The 19,868-nt window shown below is 52.8% G+C and overlaps 1 protein-coding gene across 1 annotated transcript; it reads left to right on the top strand.

Moving 5' to 3' along the window:
* Positions 1–6,614: 6,614 nt before the first annotated feature.
* LOC142913280 (volume-regulated anion channel subunit LRRC8E-like) lies at positions 6,615–19,369 on the top strand. The gene is made up of 9 exons (XM_076060818.1): positions 6,615–6,957; positions 8,859–9,016; positions 9,477–9,590; positions 12,876–13,180; positions 14,459–14,968; positions 15,226–15,373; positions 16,117–16,275; positions 16,922–17,071; positions 17,264–19,369. The coding sequence occupies exons 2-9, from the start codon at positions 8,873–8,875 to the stop codon at positions 18,272–18,274; spliced, it is 2,541 nt and encodes an 846-aa protein (XP_075916933.1). The 5' UTR covers positions 6,615–6,957; positions 8,859–8,872; the 3' UTR covers positions 18,275–19,369.
* Positions 19,370–19,868: the final 499 nt, after the last annotated feature.

Here is a 19,868-nt window from a genome sequence, read left to right as displayed (position 1 = left end):
TGATGGGGCAGTTGTGGAGAGAGTGGAGAGTTTCCCATACCTGGGCAGTGTGCTTATGACTGGCTCCAGTTTAACAGCAGAGGTCTCACTCCGAATCAGTCGCGCGGCAATATCTTTTCATCGGTTGCGTAACACTGTGTGGAAGCTACCTGGTCTGTCGCTCCGCACTAAGCTTCAGGTCTTCTCGGCCACGGTCATTCCCTCCCTTCTCTACGCTTGCGAAACGTGGACCCCCCTAATGGAACACCTTCGCCGGTTAGAAACATTTAGGCTGGCCTGCCTGCGATCCATCCTGGGTTTAACCAGACTGGATTGTGTGAGGAGCTCACAAATCCTTGAAAGATCTGGGCAAGGTCCCATCGGTGAGCTCCTCCGGCGGGCAAGGCTGCGATGGCTGGGTCATGTAGCCCGCATGCCCAGCCACTGCATGCCGAAACAGCTTCTGTTCGGCCGGATTGAGGGGGCTAAGCGGGCGCGGCACGGGCTAGAGAAGAGATGGAGTGATGTGGTACAGGAGGACGTGGAGCTGAGTGGACTTGCTGATGACCGGTACCAGCGGTGTCAAGATCGGCCTCTGTGGAGGAGGCTCGTGAAGGACGCTACTGGGCAGTTGGAGGCAGTCGCCCTCCAACAACAACGGAGGGCGGAGGAGCGACGCTCACAACAACGAGCGGAGCGCCGGGTGGCTAAAGCACAGCGGGTTGACACAGTAGGGGGCACAGGTGGTGCATCAGCCAGTCATCTCAGTCAGTCGACCCGTGGCACCTGGGTCTGCCCCGTGACCTCCTGCCAGCGGGCGTTCGACACTTCACGTGGCCTCAGGGTGTACATTGCCTGGCACAAGCGTCGTGGTGACATCACCGCCACTTAGTGGTGAATGGCGGTTATTGTTATATGTGTTTGTCTGCGTGTGTATCTGTGTGTGTGTCTGTGTGTGTGTATGTATCTGCATGTGTATCTGTGTGTGTACGTGTGTTTTGACGATGATGGCGATGTTTGTGACGGTACGGGAAGCGTGTGTGGGCCGAAGCAGCATCCAGAGGAGCGCCATGGAGAGGGGAGGGGGAGCGAGGAGAGGACGCGGCAGGGAGGAGGAAGCGAGGCGAGGGGGAGAGAGGGGGGTCGAGAGGGAGCCGAGGAGAGAGCCGGCTGCTGCGGGCGTGCGGGCCCGACAGGGGCTCATCGCAGACAGGGACCAGTGGCGGAGAGAGATGCCCGTGAGGAGGCTGGTGAACCGGTCGGTGCCCCGCGGGGAGGACGTGGAGATGGCGATGCCCAACGCGGAGAGAGCCAGGCTGCTGACGGCGTGGGTGAGACGAGCCATTGGCGAAGAGAGGACGCTCAACAGGGAGGAGGCGGGGAGAGAGAGGCTGGAGGCGGAGAGGGCTGCGTGGGACAGACAGGCAGACGCGAGGAGGCGAGTGGATCAGAGGGTCGGCGACTCGCGGCCAAGGACCGAGGCGCAGCAAGCTCGGTTTGATATTGCCGCGAGGGAGAACGAGAGGACGGTCGACAGACTGGTGGAGAGGGCGGTGGAGGCGACGAGGCGAGAGGTGGGGAGAGCGAGAGAGGGAGGCCGCCGGGACGTGGAGGGGGGGCGGCCGCAGACGGGGGCGGCGGCGGAGCAGAGACGGACGCTGCGGCAGATCGCCGCGGCCGTGGGCGCCGTGGGGCTGCCGGGAAGGGTCGTGCCGATTAGGAACCGACAGGGAGAGAGCGGGAGGGAGGGCGGGAGAGGAGGTGGAGAGAGGGAGGGCGGGAGAGGAGGTGGAGAGAGGGAGGGTGGGAGAGGAGGTGGAGAGAGGGAGGGCGGGAGAGGAGGTGGAGAGAGGGAGGGTGGGAGAGGAGGTGGAGAGAGGGAGGGCGGGAGAGGAGGTGGAGAGGGAGAGAGGCAGAGGGGTCTGTTGAGATTGTTGGGGAGATTCGTTCCGATTAGGAGCCCTGAGGGAGGCCAGGAGACGGAGGGAGGGAGAGAGTGAGAGGGACACGGGGTGCTGTAAGGAGAGGGTGAGCGGGGGGGAGGGAGGGAGAGGTGTGGGGTAGAAATGAAGGAGAGAGTGAGAGGGCTGGATGTGCGAGAGGAAAGGAGCGCGGTAGCTGTGGCACACTGCAGGTTCACTTCCCTGCAGAGTGGTGCTCACTTTAGTTGTGATGATGATGGGCTGAGTCAACCAGGGATTGAATCTGGCCCCCTTTTCCACTGAGCCACTTTGCCGGTGTTCATTGTTAACTGCTCGTTCACCGTTGGTTCTTCACGGGCGATCATATTTTAATATTTTGACTTGAAGAGGATTTGTCATTCCTTTGCCGAACACGACGATTGTGCGTATATCCGCCGTGTGATGATGCGTAGCGAGAATTGTAATTTGAGAGTTAATTTTACAAACTGCAACTCGATGCCGGGATGTTTAATTGTATTTACTTAATGTTCATTGTAAAAAAAAAAATGTTTTATCATTTCCACCGCCCTCTGCGGGACATCGACCGCTCAAACCGAAAGCGAGATAGAAACAGACAGGGAGACAGAGAGAGACATGGAGAGACAGAGAGAGAGAGTTGGAGACGGAGAGACATGGGGAAAGAGATGGGGAGAAATAGAGAGAGAGACACAGAGACAGCGGAGACACAGAGAGACAGAGAGATACATGGCCACACAGAGAGACGGATAGGGAGAGGCATGGGGAAAGAGACGGGGAGAAATACAGAGACACAGAGACAGCGGAGACACAGAGAGACAGAGAGATACATGGCCACACAGAGAGATGGATAGGGAGAGGCATGGGGAAAGAGACGGGGAGATATACACAGAGAGACACAAAGAGACAGAGAGAGAGAGAGAGACGATGTTGATGATGTTGAAGATGGTGTTAATGATTTTGATGTTGATGATGTTTTAAATGTTGTTAGTGATGTTGATGATGGTGTTGATGCAAGGTAAATCAACACCCGTTCATAATAAAAATTCATCCATCCACCACTACCACTGCTGCTTGTTGCCTGCTCCTGGTGGTGCGATTCCAACCTTCAGCAGTCCGAACCAGAAATTGCCATTGGCCTCCGAGAGTGCCGAGGCGAGTGGGGGGAGTTGAACACCCGGTCAGCCTATCCCTTGGACAATAAGTTAATGCGCACTTGTTATCGGTGTGCGACTCAAGTCTCCATTTGTCACGAGTCTTAACTTTATCACAAACTCTTAGCTTAGTGCAGTACACCTTCTTGAGGTCCTTGACTCTGCAAGTGACTCGAAATATTAAGAAAAAAAATAAAATAAAACTTTCAGTGATACTTCATCTGCTTGAGCAATAACTGAACTCTTAATTTATCAGAGCTTTTGCTTCTGCAAATCTCAACTTAAGGCTGATTGCGAATACTACTCGGAATCTGTGCAGGACTGACGAATGTGAAGTTTGTACATGGTACCTGTTATGTAGGAATTTCTACCTTGCTTCATTAATTCTCTTAGATGCATCAAAAGCTCAAAGCTCCTGCCACTTTCACGCCTCCTGAGGATTCATGGGGCCAGCCTTGGGTCATCTTTGCTTCTGGCTCCACGGACCTCCTGGCGTTTAATGTCATCAACCCCCCCCCCCCCCCCGCTAGTATTCTCCCTCCGGAGGTCGTCCCAAAAAACTTGTGTACATACAGGGCCACTGAATTGCCCCTTGGAATGTTTTTCAACTCATTAGAGCGAGCCCCCGGATGTGGTGTGTTTGTGTATGATGTCACAAAGCAGTCCTTATAAGGGCCTCAATGCACGTTGGTGTATGACGTCACAAAGCAGTCCTTACAAGGGCCTCAATGCACGTTGGTGTATGACGTCACAAAGCAGTCCTTACAAGGGCCTCAATGCACGTTGGTGTATGACGTCACAAAGCAGTCCTTACAAGGGCCTCAATGCACGTTGGTGTATGACGTCACAAAGCAGTCCTTACAAGGGCCTCAATGCACGTTGGTGTATGACGTCACAAAGCAGTCCTTACAAGGGCCTCAATGCACGTTGGTGTATGACATCACAAAGCAGTCACGAGGCCGTCCCCCGGCGCAACAAACGAGGTTTCCTCCACCCCCCCCCCCCCACCGAAATCTTTGGCCTTTTCGCGGTGAGAGCATGGAGCGGTTTGCAATTTTTGCAAAATTTGGGCACAAAGTGGCGGTAATACGACAAATCTGCAAACGTCACCCACCGACGTGGGGGTTGGCCATGTTGCGCACGCACGCAGTTTTGTTGGGGTCCGTGGCTATCCCCGGACTCGCTGACGACGCGCCCCAAGTAGCGAACCGATGTCTGCAGGAGGTGACACTTGACTGTGGTTTAAACGTAAGATTGGCTGCCCGAACTTTGAACAAACACCGATCGCGGCCGCTGCAGCTGCTCCTGGAACGTGCGTCCGAAGACGATCACGTCGTCCAAATAAACGAGGCGCGAGTCCCATTGGAGGCCTGCTAGGACCAGCAGCGTGAGTCGCTGGAACGTGACAGGAGCCGAGTGGAGTCCCATCGGGAGACAATTAAACTGGAACAGAGCCCGAGGTGTTCTTAGCTCTTTCGGAAAAGTCACCACGTTGAAGGGAAACAATAAAATATATATAAAACAATACAAATTCTCACGACGTTTCGACCATAACACAAACTGATGATGACCGTTTGCGTTATGGTCGAAACATCGTGAGAATTTTTATTTTTTATATATATTTTATTATTTTATTGTTTCCCTTCAACGTGACTTTACCGAAAGAGCTAAGAATATGAATCACTGCAGTCACGAAAGCTTTAAATCAAAATTTAGAGCCCGAGGTGTTCAGAACACAGGATTTGGTTTAGAGCTCTCATCAAGAGGCAACTGCCAACACCCCGACGACAAGTCAAGTGTGGTAGAAAACCCACACAGCCGACAGGGCATCCAATGAATCGTCCAACCGTGGGAGCGGGTGTGCATCTGCCACGGAGACCTTGTTCAATTGGCAGAAATCCGCGCGAAGCCGCAGACTCCCATCGTGTTTCTTAACGGGAACAACGTGAGCTCCCCTCGTCGACCGCAGTGGCGAACGTGGTCCTCCTCCTGACGACTGAGCCCGTGTGAATTCTGGCGTACGGAAGCGGCGTTGCCCGTGTCAATGCGGTGCTGCCATCAGGGACGTGCGGCCAAAGTGTAATATTTACCCTGACTGAAAATGTTTTGAAAATTCGCCCCGCCGCTCGCCGGATAAAATCGGAATTCTTGCAACGCAGCGCATCCATCCATGATTCGCCCGGCTCGCTCCTCCGCTTCACCGTGGCCACGAGACATCTGTGGTCGCCTCGCCGGCCTTCCCGCGACACGCGGCCACTGCGTGGGCCAGAACGGTGCCCGCCTGGACGACCGCAGCACCCAGGCCGACGTTGAACACTCTGAACGACTACGTATGCATAGTCACACCGTTAGTGTCAGTAGCATAACTCTCAACCACTTATCAGTGCCCTACCTTATTACAGACCAACTCAGACCTTACTGATCACCCCGTGGCCCTTATAAATCTCAACGTTCATCCTATACATTATACTACACTATACACTACACAGCTGTCAACCCCTTATCGGCGCTCTGCCTTATTACAGACCAATTCAGACCTTGTCGATCACCCCGTGCCCCTTATAAATCTCAACGTTCATCCTATACATTATACTACACTATACACTACACAGCTGTCAACCCCTTATCAGTGCCCTACCTTATTACAGACCAATTCAGACCTTACTGATCACCCCATGCCCCTTATAAATCTCAACGTTCATCCTATACATTATACTACACTATACACTACACAACTGTCAACCCTTTATCAGTGTCCTACCTTATTACAGACCAATTCAGACCTTACTGATCACCCCGTGCCCCTTATAAATCCCAACGTTAATCCTACAAAGTCCCATCACAAGGAAGAAACACAAACAAATCGACACGGATTTGTATTGTTGTTTGCCCGTATTGAAACGGCTGTACGCCCGTACGGGCCTGAGAACTCACTTTGCCTGCGCAAAGACCACGACGGGGTAAAAGCGTGATGGGCTTCTACAGCTCCGCAATAGTCGAGTGTGAATAGTCGCCTAATAGTCGCTATTGGCTATCAGAGGTTCTCCCCAACAACCAGTCAAACAACGTTTGGGCGGTCATCTTGGGTAGGGGGGTGTGTGGTGGCTTCTCCCTTATCAAGATGGCAACCCCCCTCCCACCACGAGTCACGTGGTGTTGATATTTTGTGGGTGTTTTTTTTAATTGGTCAGCTCCATTGCACGTGACATTAACTTTATTTCATAGCCCGATTAAGGCCCATGGTAAATAGCATAGACTAGATAAGGCGCTGCTGCGTTTCAGACTATACCAAGCATAGCCCGGAAGAGGGGGAGGGGTATGAAAAGCATCAAAACTCAAGACGCGCTGAATAAATGTAGCGAATTTGTTTGATGTTTAATTATTTCATCCATAGCGACAAGAAGCAAGAGGGGCTCGCTAGCGTTAGTGAACGGTGGGGTTTGCTGTGTACCCCCCTAAATTAAAACAATTTAAGTTCGCCAGTTACATTCACCCCTTCCTCGCCCGCTGCTCGCGTTGGTTTCGCCCACGACCCTCTCCCTCCACCACCAAAGTGTCGCGTTTTGGCGGGAGAAGGCGGCTGTGTGTTCTGAGGAGACTAACAACCACCACCATCACAACATCTATAATCATAAGTATAACTACTACTATAATAACAACAACATCTACAATCATAACTATAACACTAATAATAACATCAACAACTTACAACAGCAATAATATAAACAATAATAACATCAACAACTTACAACAGCAATAATATAAACAATTACAATAGTAATAAAAACATGAACTGCTTTAATAACTAATACTGTAACATCAACAACTACTACGACTATAATAAAACAAAAACGTGAACGAGAGCGAGCGACACAACAACGAGGGCGGTGAGTGAGAGAGTGGAGCCGACCTCTCGCCCTCACAGCCTGAGGCCCACAAAGACGCGCGGGCTCTGTCAGCCTCACGCAGCCCGTCAGGGAGACTACACGGGGAGACATTTGTGTTGTGTCTCTGTGTGTGTTGTGTGTGTGTGTCTCTGTGTGTGTGTGTCTCTGTAAGCCTCACGCAGCCCGTCAGGGAGACTACACGGGGAGACATTTGTGTTGTGTCTCTGTGTGTGTTGTGTGTCTCTGTGTGTGTGTCTCTGTGTCTGTGTGTCTCTGTGTGTGTGTCTGTGTGTGTCTCTGTGTGTCTCTGTGTGTGTGTCTGTGTGTGTGTGTCTGTGTGTGTGTATGTGTGTCTCTGTGTGTGTGTCTCTGTGTGTGTGTGTCTGTGTGTGTCTCTGTGTGTGTCTGTGTGTGTGTCTCTGTGTGTGTGTCTGTGTGTGTGTCTGTGTGTGTCTGTCAGCCTCACGCAGCCCGTCAGGGAGACTACACGGGGAGACATTTGTGTTGTGTCTGTGTGTGTATGTGTGTGTCTCTGTGTGTGTGTGTCTCTGTGTGTGTCTGTGTGTGTGTCTGTGTGTGTGTCTGTGTCTCTGTGTGTCTCTGTGTGTGTCTCTGTGTGTGTCTCTGTGTGTGCGTGTGTCTCTGTGTGTGCGTGTCTCTGTGTGTCTCTGTGCGAGTGTCTGTGTGCGTGTTTCTGTGCGTGTGTCTGTGTGTGTGTCTCTGTGTGTGTGTGTCTCTGTGTGCGTGTGTCTGTGTGTGTGTGTCTCTGTGTGCGCCTCTGTGTGTGTCTGCCTGTGTGTGCGTGTCTCTGTGTGCGTGTCTGCCTGTGTGTGTCTCTGTGTGCGTCTTTGTTGCCTGTGTGTGTCTGCCTCTGTGTGTGTCTCTGTGTGCGTGTCTGTGTGTGCGACTTTGTTGCCTTGTGGGGAGCGATAGTGTAGCGGTTAGCGCGCTGCGCTATGAACCTGGCGACCCGGGTTCGATTCCCGCTCACGGCCAACACCAGTGACGATTATCTGAACCGGTCCCGGGCCTCCCCTAGGTCGACTCAGCCTCAAATGAGTACCTGGTGCGGTGTGTAAACATTGCCACTAGGGAGACAAAGGCGGTCGGGCGTGGTGCTGGCCACCCACCCCCTCGTGTACCGTTCCGGCCTTCATAGTTGCTCGCTAACAGCACTTGCCCCTACAGTCTGTTAAGGCTACACAGGGGATCTTTGTCTTTGTTGCCTGTGTGTGTGTCTGTGCGAATGTCTCTGTTTGCGAGTGTCTCTGTGTGCGTGTCTCTGTGTGTGTGTCTCTGTTGCCTGTGTTGGTGTCTCTGTGTGCGTCTTTGTTGCCTGTGTGTGTCTCTGTGCGCGTGTCTCTGTGTGTGTTTCTGTGTGTGTGTCTGTGTGTGTGTCTGTGTGTGTCTGTGTGCGTGTCTCTGTGTGTGTGTCTCTGTTGCCTGTGTGCGTGTCTCTGTGTGTGTCTTTGTTGCCTGTGTGTGTGTCTCTGTGCGCGTGTCTCTGTGTGTGTCTCTGTGTGTGTGTTTCTGTGTGTGTGTTTCTGTGTGCGTGTCTCTGTGTGTGTGTTTCTGCGCGCCTGATGTCTGCGTGTGTGTCTCTGTGTGTGTCTCTGTGTATGTGTCTCTGTGTGCGTGTCTCTGTGTGTGTGTCTCTGTGTGTGTGTCTCTGTGTGTGTGTCTCTGTGTGCGCGCCTCTGTGCGAGTGTCTCTGTGTGCGTGTTTTTGCGCGCCTGATGTCTGCGTGTGTGTCTCTGTGTGTGTCTCTGTGTGTGTCTGTGTGTGTGTGTCTCTGTGTGTGTGTCTCTGTGTGTGTCTCTGTGTGCGTCTCTATGTGCGCGTCTCTGTGCGAGTGTCTCTCTGTGCGTGTTTCTGCGCGCCTGATGTCTGCTTGTGTGCAGTCTCGGCCCGAGTCATGATTCCCATCGGAGCCCTGACCTCCTCCTTCTCATTGGAGGGTCACCAGGACCTCAAGATCCTTCAGCCCTGGTGGGACGTGTTGTGCGACATGCTCTCCGTGCCCATGTTCATGATCGGCATCTTTGCCGGGATGCTGCAGGTGCGTCGTTCCAACAACGCTCCAGAGAGCCCCCCCACGCACATTCATCAATGTCGCCGCCTTGCTCATGGATATTGTATAACATCGCGCCACGGTGGCCGGGAGATATTGACGACCTCGCCTGGTATGTAGGAGGTCATAGGTTCCATCCCCGACCCCTGCTGCATATTCGGACTCTGCGTATGTCTCATCAGCACGGTGGCCGCGAGATGTTAACTACCTCGCCTGGCACGCAGGAGGTCGTGGGTTCCAACTCTGCGTGCGAGCTAACTCAAAGCGCTGGCTAGAGAGCGAATCTTGGGTCGATATGGGTTGCCCCCCCCCCCCGTACACACCGGGAATCGCGCAAAGTGAACCACCTGCGTGGAGCGGCGTCCTCCAGGAGACCACACAGCGTCACGTGACCATGACGACCGCTCCTCACGGTCACGCGGTACCCACTTCCCCCGCCTCCGCCCAGAACATGAACGAGCGCATCCTGTGTGTGCCGGTGCCGAGCGGCTTCGACGTGGATCTGAAGGAGTGGAACGAGACCGTGCTGAGGGACCTCGTGGCCAACCCCAGGGCCCACAGGGTGAGTGAGGGTCCCCCTCGGGCCGGCTCGGCACCACCGTGCAGGGGGGGAACCGCTGGTTGCCAGCGGAAAGGCCGGCTGCGCCACCGACAGTTGCCCGAGGAATAGTGTCATGTATAGTGTAGTGTATAGTGTAGTGTATAGTGTAATGTATAGTGTCTATAGTAGTGTAGTGTATAGTGTAGTGTATAGTGTAATGTATAGTTCATAATAAAGGTTTTTGGGTTAGATCGCGTTTATTTATAAATGTGTCGTAACCCTCCACCACCCGACACGGCCAATCAGCAAAAAAAAAAGTGTCACGTTGACAAAAGACAAATAATTCACTACTTTAGCCCACCGGTGTGTTGAAGAGTGAATCCACATTTACAGTTTGAGTACTGTGACGTTTCGCTGGTAGAGCTAATATTTACTTTTGGAACTTTGCTATTCCCAATTATTTTAGCAACCTCATGTCTAGTTATCTCTGCCTCATTATGTGGAAGGAGTCTAACTGCTGATTCTACCTCAGCAATTATCTCATCCACTGGAATTGTGCGTGGGGTAACGGCAAAAGCCTTAAGAGAGCTGCGTGTAAATAAGGATATCCAAATCCTAGCAGCTGATAAAGGCCGCACTACTGTAGTGATGTCACGAGCCGATTATGATAATAAAATTAGAAATTTACTAGAGGAAAGTACTTACATTAAAATTAAACGAGATCCAACTAATACTTTAGAACGTAAGACCACTGCAATAATTGCAAATTCATTAATCCCTAAAAATGAGCAATACCTAATTAAGCCAAGGGCCTCAAAACCACCTAGACTCTATGGGCTACCAAAGATTCATAAAATCGGCATCCCATTACGACCCATAGTCAGTACAATTGGCTCTGCCACATATCAATTAGCAAAATATATAACCAAACAAATACAGCCCTACATCGGTAAGACATCTTCATTCATAAAAAATTCAGAACATCTTGTGAATGTGATTAAAGATATTAAACTTACTCCTGATGATATTCTGGTAAGTTTTGATGTGATTTCTCTATTCACTAAGGTTCCAGTGGACGAATCGCTTAAATTACTTGATACACTAGTAAAGAAAACCGGTTTACCAAAAGATATTCCGAAACTTGCTGGCCATTGTTTAAATAACACTTACTTCTTATGGAGAGGGGATTTCTTTAAACAAAAAGAAGGAGCAGTAATGGGTTCTCCTTTATCTCCTGCTATAGCAAATTTGTACATGGAAAACTTTGAAATAAGAGCACTTGCCTCGAGCACATTAAAACCATCCTTTTGGTTTAGATATGTGGATGACACTTTGGTTGTCTGGCCACATGGTAAAGATACACTTAATGATTTTCTAAATCATCTCAATGCACAAAACCCGGCCATCCAGTTCACCATGGAAATGGAGGTGAATAACACACTCCCATTCCTAGATATTTTGCTTGGACATGGCCTAAACGGTAAAATAACACACAGCGTTTACAGAAAGCAAACGCACACTGATGCCTATCTGAATGCAGAATCACATCATCATCCAGCTCAGAAATCCTCTCTTATCAAGACGCTCATACATCGGGCTAAAACAGTGTCAGATGGTGAGAGTCTAGTGAGAGAGATTAAACACGTTAAAGACGCACTACGACAGAATGGCTACAATAATGCTCAAATTAACAGAGCATTGAATGCCAAATCACGATCGCAAAGCAATACTGCTGAAAGCGACCAGATTGTTAAAACAATAAAAATTCCATATATCTCAGGAGTAACTGACAAATTAGCCCTTGTTTTGCAAAAGCAAAACATTACAGTAAGATTTGGTACAGTACACAATATTCAAAAACTAGTATCTTGCACTAAAGACGCATTACCTAAACTATCAACAGAAGGTGTATATCGGATTAATTGTTCATGTGGCAGCTGCTACATTGGGCAGACGGGACGTAACATCAGCGTAAGACTAAAAGAACATCAGAGAAATATTAAATTATCTCAAACACAACTGTCGGCAGTGGCAGAACATGCTTGTCAACAAGGACACTCAATTGATTTTGACAATGTTGCAGTGGTGTGTAAAACTAATTATTACTGGCAAAGACTAATTATAGAATCCATTGAAATTGAGAGGAACAAGAATAACTTTAATCGCTCTGACAGCTACCGGCTTAGTGCGGCCTGGAAGCGTATTATTAAATAATACACATTACATTTTGATTTAAAGAATTACTAATCTACAACTCATTACTAATCATAACCAATGACTGATTACTAATCGATTATATAATTACAATACCCCCCCCCCTCCGCCTCTAATCACTGCACCTGATATGATTTAAGTGATGACGTCATCCTGCTGCTCTATATAAAACCGGGAGCAAGCGAGGGCTTTACTATTCTGGCGAATTGCCCGATGATGCTGGATGTATTTACCAGCGAAACGTCGTACTCAATCTGTAAATGTGGATTCACTCTTCAACACACCGGTGGGCTAAAGTAGTGAATTATTTGTCTTTTGTCAACGTGACACTTTTTTTTGCTGATTGGCCGTGTCGGGTGGTGGAGGGTTACGACACATTAAAATAAACGCGATCTAACCCAAAAACCTTTATTAAGAATAATATTGGTCGCGAAAGCCTACGTGTTAAACTGTAATGTATAGTGTCTATAGTAGTGTAGTGTATAGTGTAATGTATAGTGCAGTGTATATTGTAATGTACATTATAGTGTAATGTATAGTGTAGTGTAATGTATAACGTGTGGTGTAATGTATAGTGTAGTGTAATGTATAGTGTAGTGTAATGTATAGTGTAATGTATAGTGTAGTGAATACTATAATGTGGTGTGTAGTGTATAGTGTAATGTATAGTGTAGTGTAATATATAGTGTAGTGTATAGTGTAATGTATAGTGTAGTGTATAGTATAACGTGTGGTGTGTAGTGTATAGTGTAATGTATAGTGTAGTGTATAGTAGTGTAGTGTATAGTGTAATTTATAGTGTAGTGTATATTGTAATGTACGTGATAGTGTAATGTATAGTGTAATATATAGTGTAGTGTATAGTGTAGTGTATAGTGTAATATCCTAGTACAGCACACCAGTGTGTTGGAGAGCAAAGCCACAACATTGACGATCTTGAGTACGGTGACGTTTTGCCAGTAATTACAACCGGCATCATCAGGCGAAAGCCAGATTTGAGCCAGCTCTGTCACCCTGCAAGGGAGGGGCATGCGATATCACCGCCACGCCAGTTCACTTTGCCCTTCTGCGTGCGTTCCCACACTCGCCCAGACCGGCTTCGACCAGTACCAGTACCGGTTGATCAACCAGTTCTGCTACGACAACGCGGTGCTGTGGATCAGCAAGTACTTCCCGCACCTCGTGGTGCTGCACACGCTCGTCCTGACGGCCACCAGAAACTTCTGGTTCAGGTTCCCGGAGACGAGCTCCAAGATTGAGCACTTTGTGTCCGTGCTGGGCAAGTGCATGGATTCGCAGTGGACCACGCACGCCGTCCACGAGGCCGCGCTTGATGGGGTGGCAACAACGGCGGCGGCGTTGCGGCCGTCGCTGCCCGCCACGGCGGGGAGCTGCAGGTCAGAAGGGGGCTGACGGAGAGACGGCCCACGGCTCCTTCCTGGTTATTATTATCCCCTCTCTTGCCTTTGTCATTCCTTCCCCCCTTAAGTAAAAAAAACCTAAAAAGTTCCCCTTTCTCCCTGCAGGGGGACCCCGCGTGGGTTTGGGGCAGCGAGCCCGTTCACACATATCTCTATCCCCCTGCGTTTCATAACCGGTTTGGCTTACGGTTGGCGGTGTGCGTGTGTGTGTACGTGTGTGTGACGTGTGTGTGGGGAGCGGTAGTATAGCGGTTAGCGCGCTGCTGTGGTATGAACCTGGCGACCCGGGTTCGATTCCCGCTCACGGCTAACACCAGTGACGATTATCTGAACCGGTCCTGGGCCTCCCCTAGGTCGACTCAGCCTCAAATGAGTACCTGGTGTGGTGAATAAAAACATTGCCACTGCGGAGACAAAGGCGGTCGGGCGTCGTGCTGGCTGCCCACCCCCTCGTATACCGTTCCAGCCTTCATAGGTGCTCGCTAACAGCACTTGCCCCTACAGTCTGTTAAGGCTATACGGGGGATCTTTGTTTTGTTTTTGTGGGGAGCGGTAGTGAAGCGGTTAGCGACCTGCGCTATGAACCCGGCGACCCAGGTTCGATTCCCGCTCACGGCCAAGACCAGCGACGATTATCTGAACCAGTTCTGGGCCTCCCCTAGGTCGACTCGGTCTCAAATGAGTACCTGGTAAACATCGCCACTGGGGAGACAAAGGCGACCAGGCGTGGTGCTGGCCACCCACCCCCTCTTGTACAATTCCAGCCTTCATAAGTGCTCGCTAACAGCACTTGCCCCTACCGTCTGTTAAGGCTATACAGGGGATCTTTGTGTGCGTGTGTGATGTGGGTGTCTGTGAGTCTGTATGGGTCTTTGTGGGTCTCTACGGGTCTCTGTGAGTCTCGATGGGTCTCTGCGGGTATCTGTGAGTCTCTATGGGTCTCTGTGGGTCTCTATGGGTCTCTGTGGGTCTCTGTGGGTCTCTGTGAGTCTCTATGGGTCTCTGAGTCTCTAAGGATCTCTGTGAGTCTCCATGGGTCTCTGTGAGTCTCTATGGGTCTCATTGAGTCTCTATGGGTCGCTGAGTCTCTATGGGTCTCTGTGAGTCTCTATGGGTCTCTGTGGGTCTCTGCGGGTCTCTGTGAGTCTCTATAAGTCTCTGAGTCTCTAAGGGTCTCTGTGAGTCTCTATGGGTCTCTGTGCTTCTCTGCGTCATGACGCGTTGCCCGATGTCCACGCAATCCCACGTACGCAGCGACCCGAGATCCGGCGAAATCCCCATGGAGAAGCTGCCTCCTGAGTCTCCGCCGGGACCGCCCCGGCCCTCCGTCCAGTTTGTCGACCCCGGCGAGGCCGCACCACCCGACCGGTCCCCCCCGGGGCAGAGCGAGGACCGGCGGACGCCATCGGATGATCGCATCCTGGACAAGAAGGAGGGCGAGCAGGCCAAGGCTCTCTTCGAGAAGGTGAAGAAACTCCGCGCTCACACGGAGGCGGGCGGCGGGCTCCACAGGATATACGTGTTGCAGACGGCGGCCCGCTTGCTGCAGGCGCTGGTGGTGCTCGCGTACACCGGCTACGCCTGCCCCAATATGCGCTACCACATCCACTGCGTGGAAGGCGAGTACATCACGGGCTACGGGAACTTCTACTGCGTCCACGGGCTGTGGCGCATCTTCCGCATGATGTGGATGGCCTACGCGACCACGATGTGTGTTTACGCGCTCACCTGTGCCTACGTCGTCTACTGGGTGGTGACCTGCAGGTGAGAGGGGGGGGGGCGGCGGTGCTGCCGCAGAGCGGTTGTGTGGCACCGGATCGCCGTCTGGCAGCCTTCTGGCTTTGGCCTACGGGCTTTTCGGCGATCGTGGAGACGCGGTTAGCGCGGACGGCGACACTGCAACAAAGATCTAAATGTAACGTTTTACTATTGGCTTCGTGGGAGATCTTCCGCGTCGGGACAAGGGTCGACGGGCACTGAGTTCTCTGTGCTGGGGGGTGGGGGGGGCGCTGACACTGCAGGCTCAAGGAGTACAGCTTCGCGGAGACGCGCCAGGAGACGGGGGTGGACGACATTCCGGATGTGCGCAACGACTTCGCCTTCCTCCTGCACCTAGTGGACAAGTACGACCCCTGCTACGCATCCAAGTTCTCCGTCTTCCTGTCCGAGGTGAGGAGAAGCCGCTCGCAGAGCACGCTGTGCGCTGCACGCACGCCGTACACTGGACGGAGCCGACCGCGCTGATCTGAGATGCGGGGTTAGGACAACAAACTGTGGGTCTCTGTGTGGTGAGCGTGGTGCTGGCCACCCACCCCCTCGTGTGCCGTTCTGGCCTGGCCTGCATCGGTGCTCGCTAACAGCACTTGCCCCAACAGTCCATCGAGGCTATACGGGGGGATGTTGAGTCTTTGGGTCTCTGTCTGAGTCTATGGGCCGTGTTAGTCTATGTGTAATGACAGGGTGCCACCTGTCGGCCTGGAGGGGTAATTATAGTTATGGGCAAGTTATGTAATGACTAATTATAAGGGGGGGGGCGTATCGGTAGTAAAGGTCAAAGGCTGAGTCAGACCGCAAGCTCCGGGAACCTGCTTGAAGATTCTGGAAGGGGACGTGGCCGGAGGCGGGGCTTGGCCGCACCGGGGTGTACATGAGGGGGTCCTGAGTCCTGGCTGCGCTAAGTCAAGTAACTGTGTAGTTGGACGCCGACGATGGGGTTGTGTAGCTACGTAGAGATGTTTACATATACGTATCGTCCAGTGTGAGAATAAATAAGAAGGCCTCTACGCGATGTGTCTCGGAAGCTGCTCACTACATATGTATAACATGGGGCGGTACGGCTCATTGGGCCCTCGCTGCTGAAACAAATAAAATCCATCCACGCTTGGCTGCTGGTGCTGTTGCTGCTGCTGCAGGTGAGCGAAAATAAGCTGAGGCAGGTCAACGTGGATCAAGCGTGGACCCTGTCGCATCTGACGGGGCTACTGGAGATCAACGCGCAGGGCGAGAGCGAGCTACGCCTCTGCAAGCTGGCAGCGGTGCCAGTGGACACATACCGCCTCACTCAGATACAGGTGCCCGTGGACACACCCATGCACCCACCCCCCCACCCACCTGCTCACTCACCCACCAATTCACTCACCTAGACACCCACTTACCCACCAACTCGCCCACACACCCACCCAACCACTCTCGCACACACCCACCCACTTGCTCACTCACCCACTCGCTTGCTAACACACCCACCCATGCACACACCCACCCACACACCCACTCACTCACTCACCAACCCACTCACCCACACACCCACCCACTCACCCATACACCCACCAACTCACACACCCACTGACCCACTAACTCACCCACACACCCACCCACTCATCCAGACACCCACTTACCCACCAACTCACCCACACACCCACCCAACCACTCGCGCACACACCCACTTGCTCACTCACCCACTCACTCGCCAACACACCCACCCACGCACACACCCACCCACACACCCACTCACTCACTAACCCACTCACCCACACACCCATCCACTCACCCATACACCCACCAACTCACACACCCACTCACCCACCAACTCACTCACCCACACATCAACTCGTCTACCAACTCACCCACTCGCCCAACCAACTCACCCACATACCCACTGACCCACACACCCACTCACCCACCAACTCACTCACCCTCATACCCAATCCCCCACCGAAGGTGCTGACGCTGGACTCGATGCACGGGGTGGCGCTGGGGGCGGCGGTGGTGCAGTTGGTGAACCTGCACCAACTCCGGCTGCTGAACTGCACCGTGAGCGTTGACAATCGCGCACTCGCCTTCCTCAGCGAGGAGCTGCACCAGTTGGAGGTGCGTGGGTGGGTGGATGGGCGGGCGGGCGCGAGGGTGGGTCGGTCGGAGCGGTCCATTCGGCTCCACTGACCCGGCCGTGACATCACCAAAAAGTCACCTCCCCCACCAAATTTATTTAAGTCGCAGTGTCGGGGACCGATATTCACCGTTGCCGTTCGCGGCGTCCGCCCCCCCCGCGCCCTCTTGCAGGTGAAGTTTGCGGTCAAGGCGGAGGTCCCGGGCTGGCTGCGTGAAATGCGCCACCTGGAGGAGCTGTCCCTGGAGGGGCCCCTGACGCCCGCGCTCCTTAAGCCGCTGGGCGGCCTCAGGCGCCTGCGGGGCCTGCGCCTGACGACAAGCGTCGCCCGCCTCCCGCCCGGCCTGGCCGCCGTCGCTGGCGGCGGCCTGCGCTCGTTCGCCCTCGACAACGGCGGCGTGCGCCTCGAGTCGCCGGCGCCCCTGAGCAAGCTGCGCGGCTTGGAGACGCTGCGGCTGACGCGCTGCGGCCTGGAGCCCGCCGAGCTTCCGCGGCCCCTGCTGGCGCTGGGACGCTTGAGCGACCTCGACCTGTCCCGCAACGGCCTCCGCTCGCTGGGCGACGGCGATGACGCGTCGCTGCCGGCGGCCGCCTGGGAGCGCCTCGCCGTCCTGCGCCTTTCGGACAACGCCCTCGTGAGCGTCCCACGGTTCGCGGCGGGGGCGGGGTCGCCGGCCCTGCGCTCGCTCTTCCTCGACGGGAATCTCATCGAGGGCGAGCTGCCCGCGGGGCTGCTCCGCCTGCACGACCTGCGCGTCCTCGACCTGAGCCGCAACGCCATCGCTGCCCTGCCGCCCGACGTGTGGCTGCTGACTCAGCTGTGCACCCTCCTTCTGTCGGGCAACGCCCTGCGGCGTCTGCCCGATGAGTTGTTCCGGTGCGAGGGATTGCGGACGCTGGCGCTCGCCAACAACGAGCTGTGCGAACTCAGCGGCCTGGTGGGGAGGCTGAGGAGGCTGCGCAGGTTGGAGCTGGTGGGGAACCGGCTGACGGAGCTGCCGGCCGAGCTGGGGGAGTGCGCGGAGCTGAGGCGCGGGGGGCTGGTGGTGGAGGAAGAGCTCTTCGAGTCGCTGCCCGCGCGGGTGAAGGAGGCGATGCGGGGCGAGCCCAGCAGAACGACGCAGAGCCCCTCTGGAAGCCGGGAGAAAAACGCAAGAAACTGGGAGGGAACCCCAAGACACTGAGATGCTTTTACCAGTAATTACAACCACGACCTCCTGTATATCAGGTAAGGTAGTTAACGTCTCAATTACCAAGGCGTAGACACCAATGAAGGTCCAGACGACCAGCGGACTGAGTTTGGGCCGAGTGGGTCGCACACGTCCAGTAAGTCTAGGGTGGGCCTAATAATACACGGTCTTGTGTCTGTGTTTTATTGATCGAACAGTTGGTTCATGTAGCCGCAAACTACAGTTATGCGCATTGAATAATCCGTGGCTGAAAGTCACGTGAAGTAGCTTGTCTGATAATTTGTATAATCTCCCCCTGTTCTATCTCCCCCTATTCTACAGTGAGAGTGAGTGGAGTTTGTATGATTAGGGGTTGACAGGTCTGGGTGTAGGCACTGAATAGGGATTGACAGGTCTGGGTGTAGGCACTGATAAGGGGTTGACAGGTCAGGGTTTAGGCATTGATTAGAGATTGACAGATCTGGGTGTAGGCATTGATTAGAGATTGACAGTCTGGGTGTAGGCATTGATTATAGATTGACAGGTCTGGGTGTAGGCACTGATAAGGGGTTGACAGGTCTGGGTGTAGGCATTGATTAGAGATTGACAGGTCTGGGTGTAGGCATTGATTAGAGATTTACAGGTCTGGGTGTAGGCACTGATAAGGGGTTGACAGGTCTGGGTGTAGGCATTGATTAGAGATTGACAGGTCTGGGTGTAGGCATTGATTAGAGATTGACAGGTCTGGGTGTAGGCACTGATAAGGGGTTGACAGGTCTGGGTGTAGCCATTGATTAGAGATTGTTAGGTCTGGGTGTAGGCATTGATAGGGGGTTGACAGGTCTGAGTGTAGTCACTGATAAGGGGTTGACAGGTCTGAGTGTAGTCACTGATAAGGGATCTAACACCAAAATAAATACAAAACCTGTATTAGGGGAAGCCACCGTTGACCAATTTGGACCCCCGGTTTTTTGTTTTTCTCCGTTGGCTCCAAGCGCTTGATCATAACCCCCAGCTTTTAAGGGCGGTCCGTGAATCGCTTCTTCTCGCCGCTTCCGCCGGGATGCTCGAGAGCGTGAATGCAAACATTAAAACGCTTCCCCATCTTGACCAGGCTGTCTTTGTTTGCTGCGTCCTGTTGATTTCGTTGCCTTGGGTGTTCTGATTGTCTCTGCGAGGCCATGCCGCCAGGACCCTCCTTGAAGAGACGCGCGGCCAAAGGAGATGCTGATACACATGGACCCAGAGCTGGAAACCCAGCATCTCGATGTCTCCGTCTTAACCATTGCAAATCCCCAGAGAGACACAGCCATTATGAATCCATTGAGAAAGAGAGAGAGCGCTATTATGAATCCCCTGAGAGAGAGAGAGACAACCATTATAAATCCTCTGTGTGTGTCAGTGTGTGTCAGTTTGTGTGTGTGATTTAATCCCATCTGTAAAGGATGTGATTCCTGACATGCAATAGCCTGTTGTCTAGAAACGGAGTTATGGTTGCGGCAGCAGTTACATTGGGGAAACGAAATGACATGTCTCGGACCGTGTTCGTGAACACAAGGCAGATCTGAAACACGGTAGGACCAATACCTCTGCCATTGCCGATCATTGT

The sequence above is a fragment of the Petromyzon marinus genome, unplaced genomic scaffold, assembly GCF_048934315.1.
Source record: "Petromyzon marinus isolate PM22_M1 ecotype Great Lakes invasive population unplaced genomic scaffold, UKy_Petmar_22M1.pri1.0 PM_G_Scaffold_24, whole genome shotgun sequence".
Lineage (NCBI taxonomy): Eukaryota > Metazoa > Chordata > Hyperoartia > Petromyzontiformes > Petromyzontidae > Petromyzon > Petromyzon marinus.
Note: the sequence above shows the minus strand (reverse complement) of the source record. Positions and strands in the feature narration are given on the sequence as shown.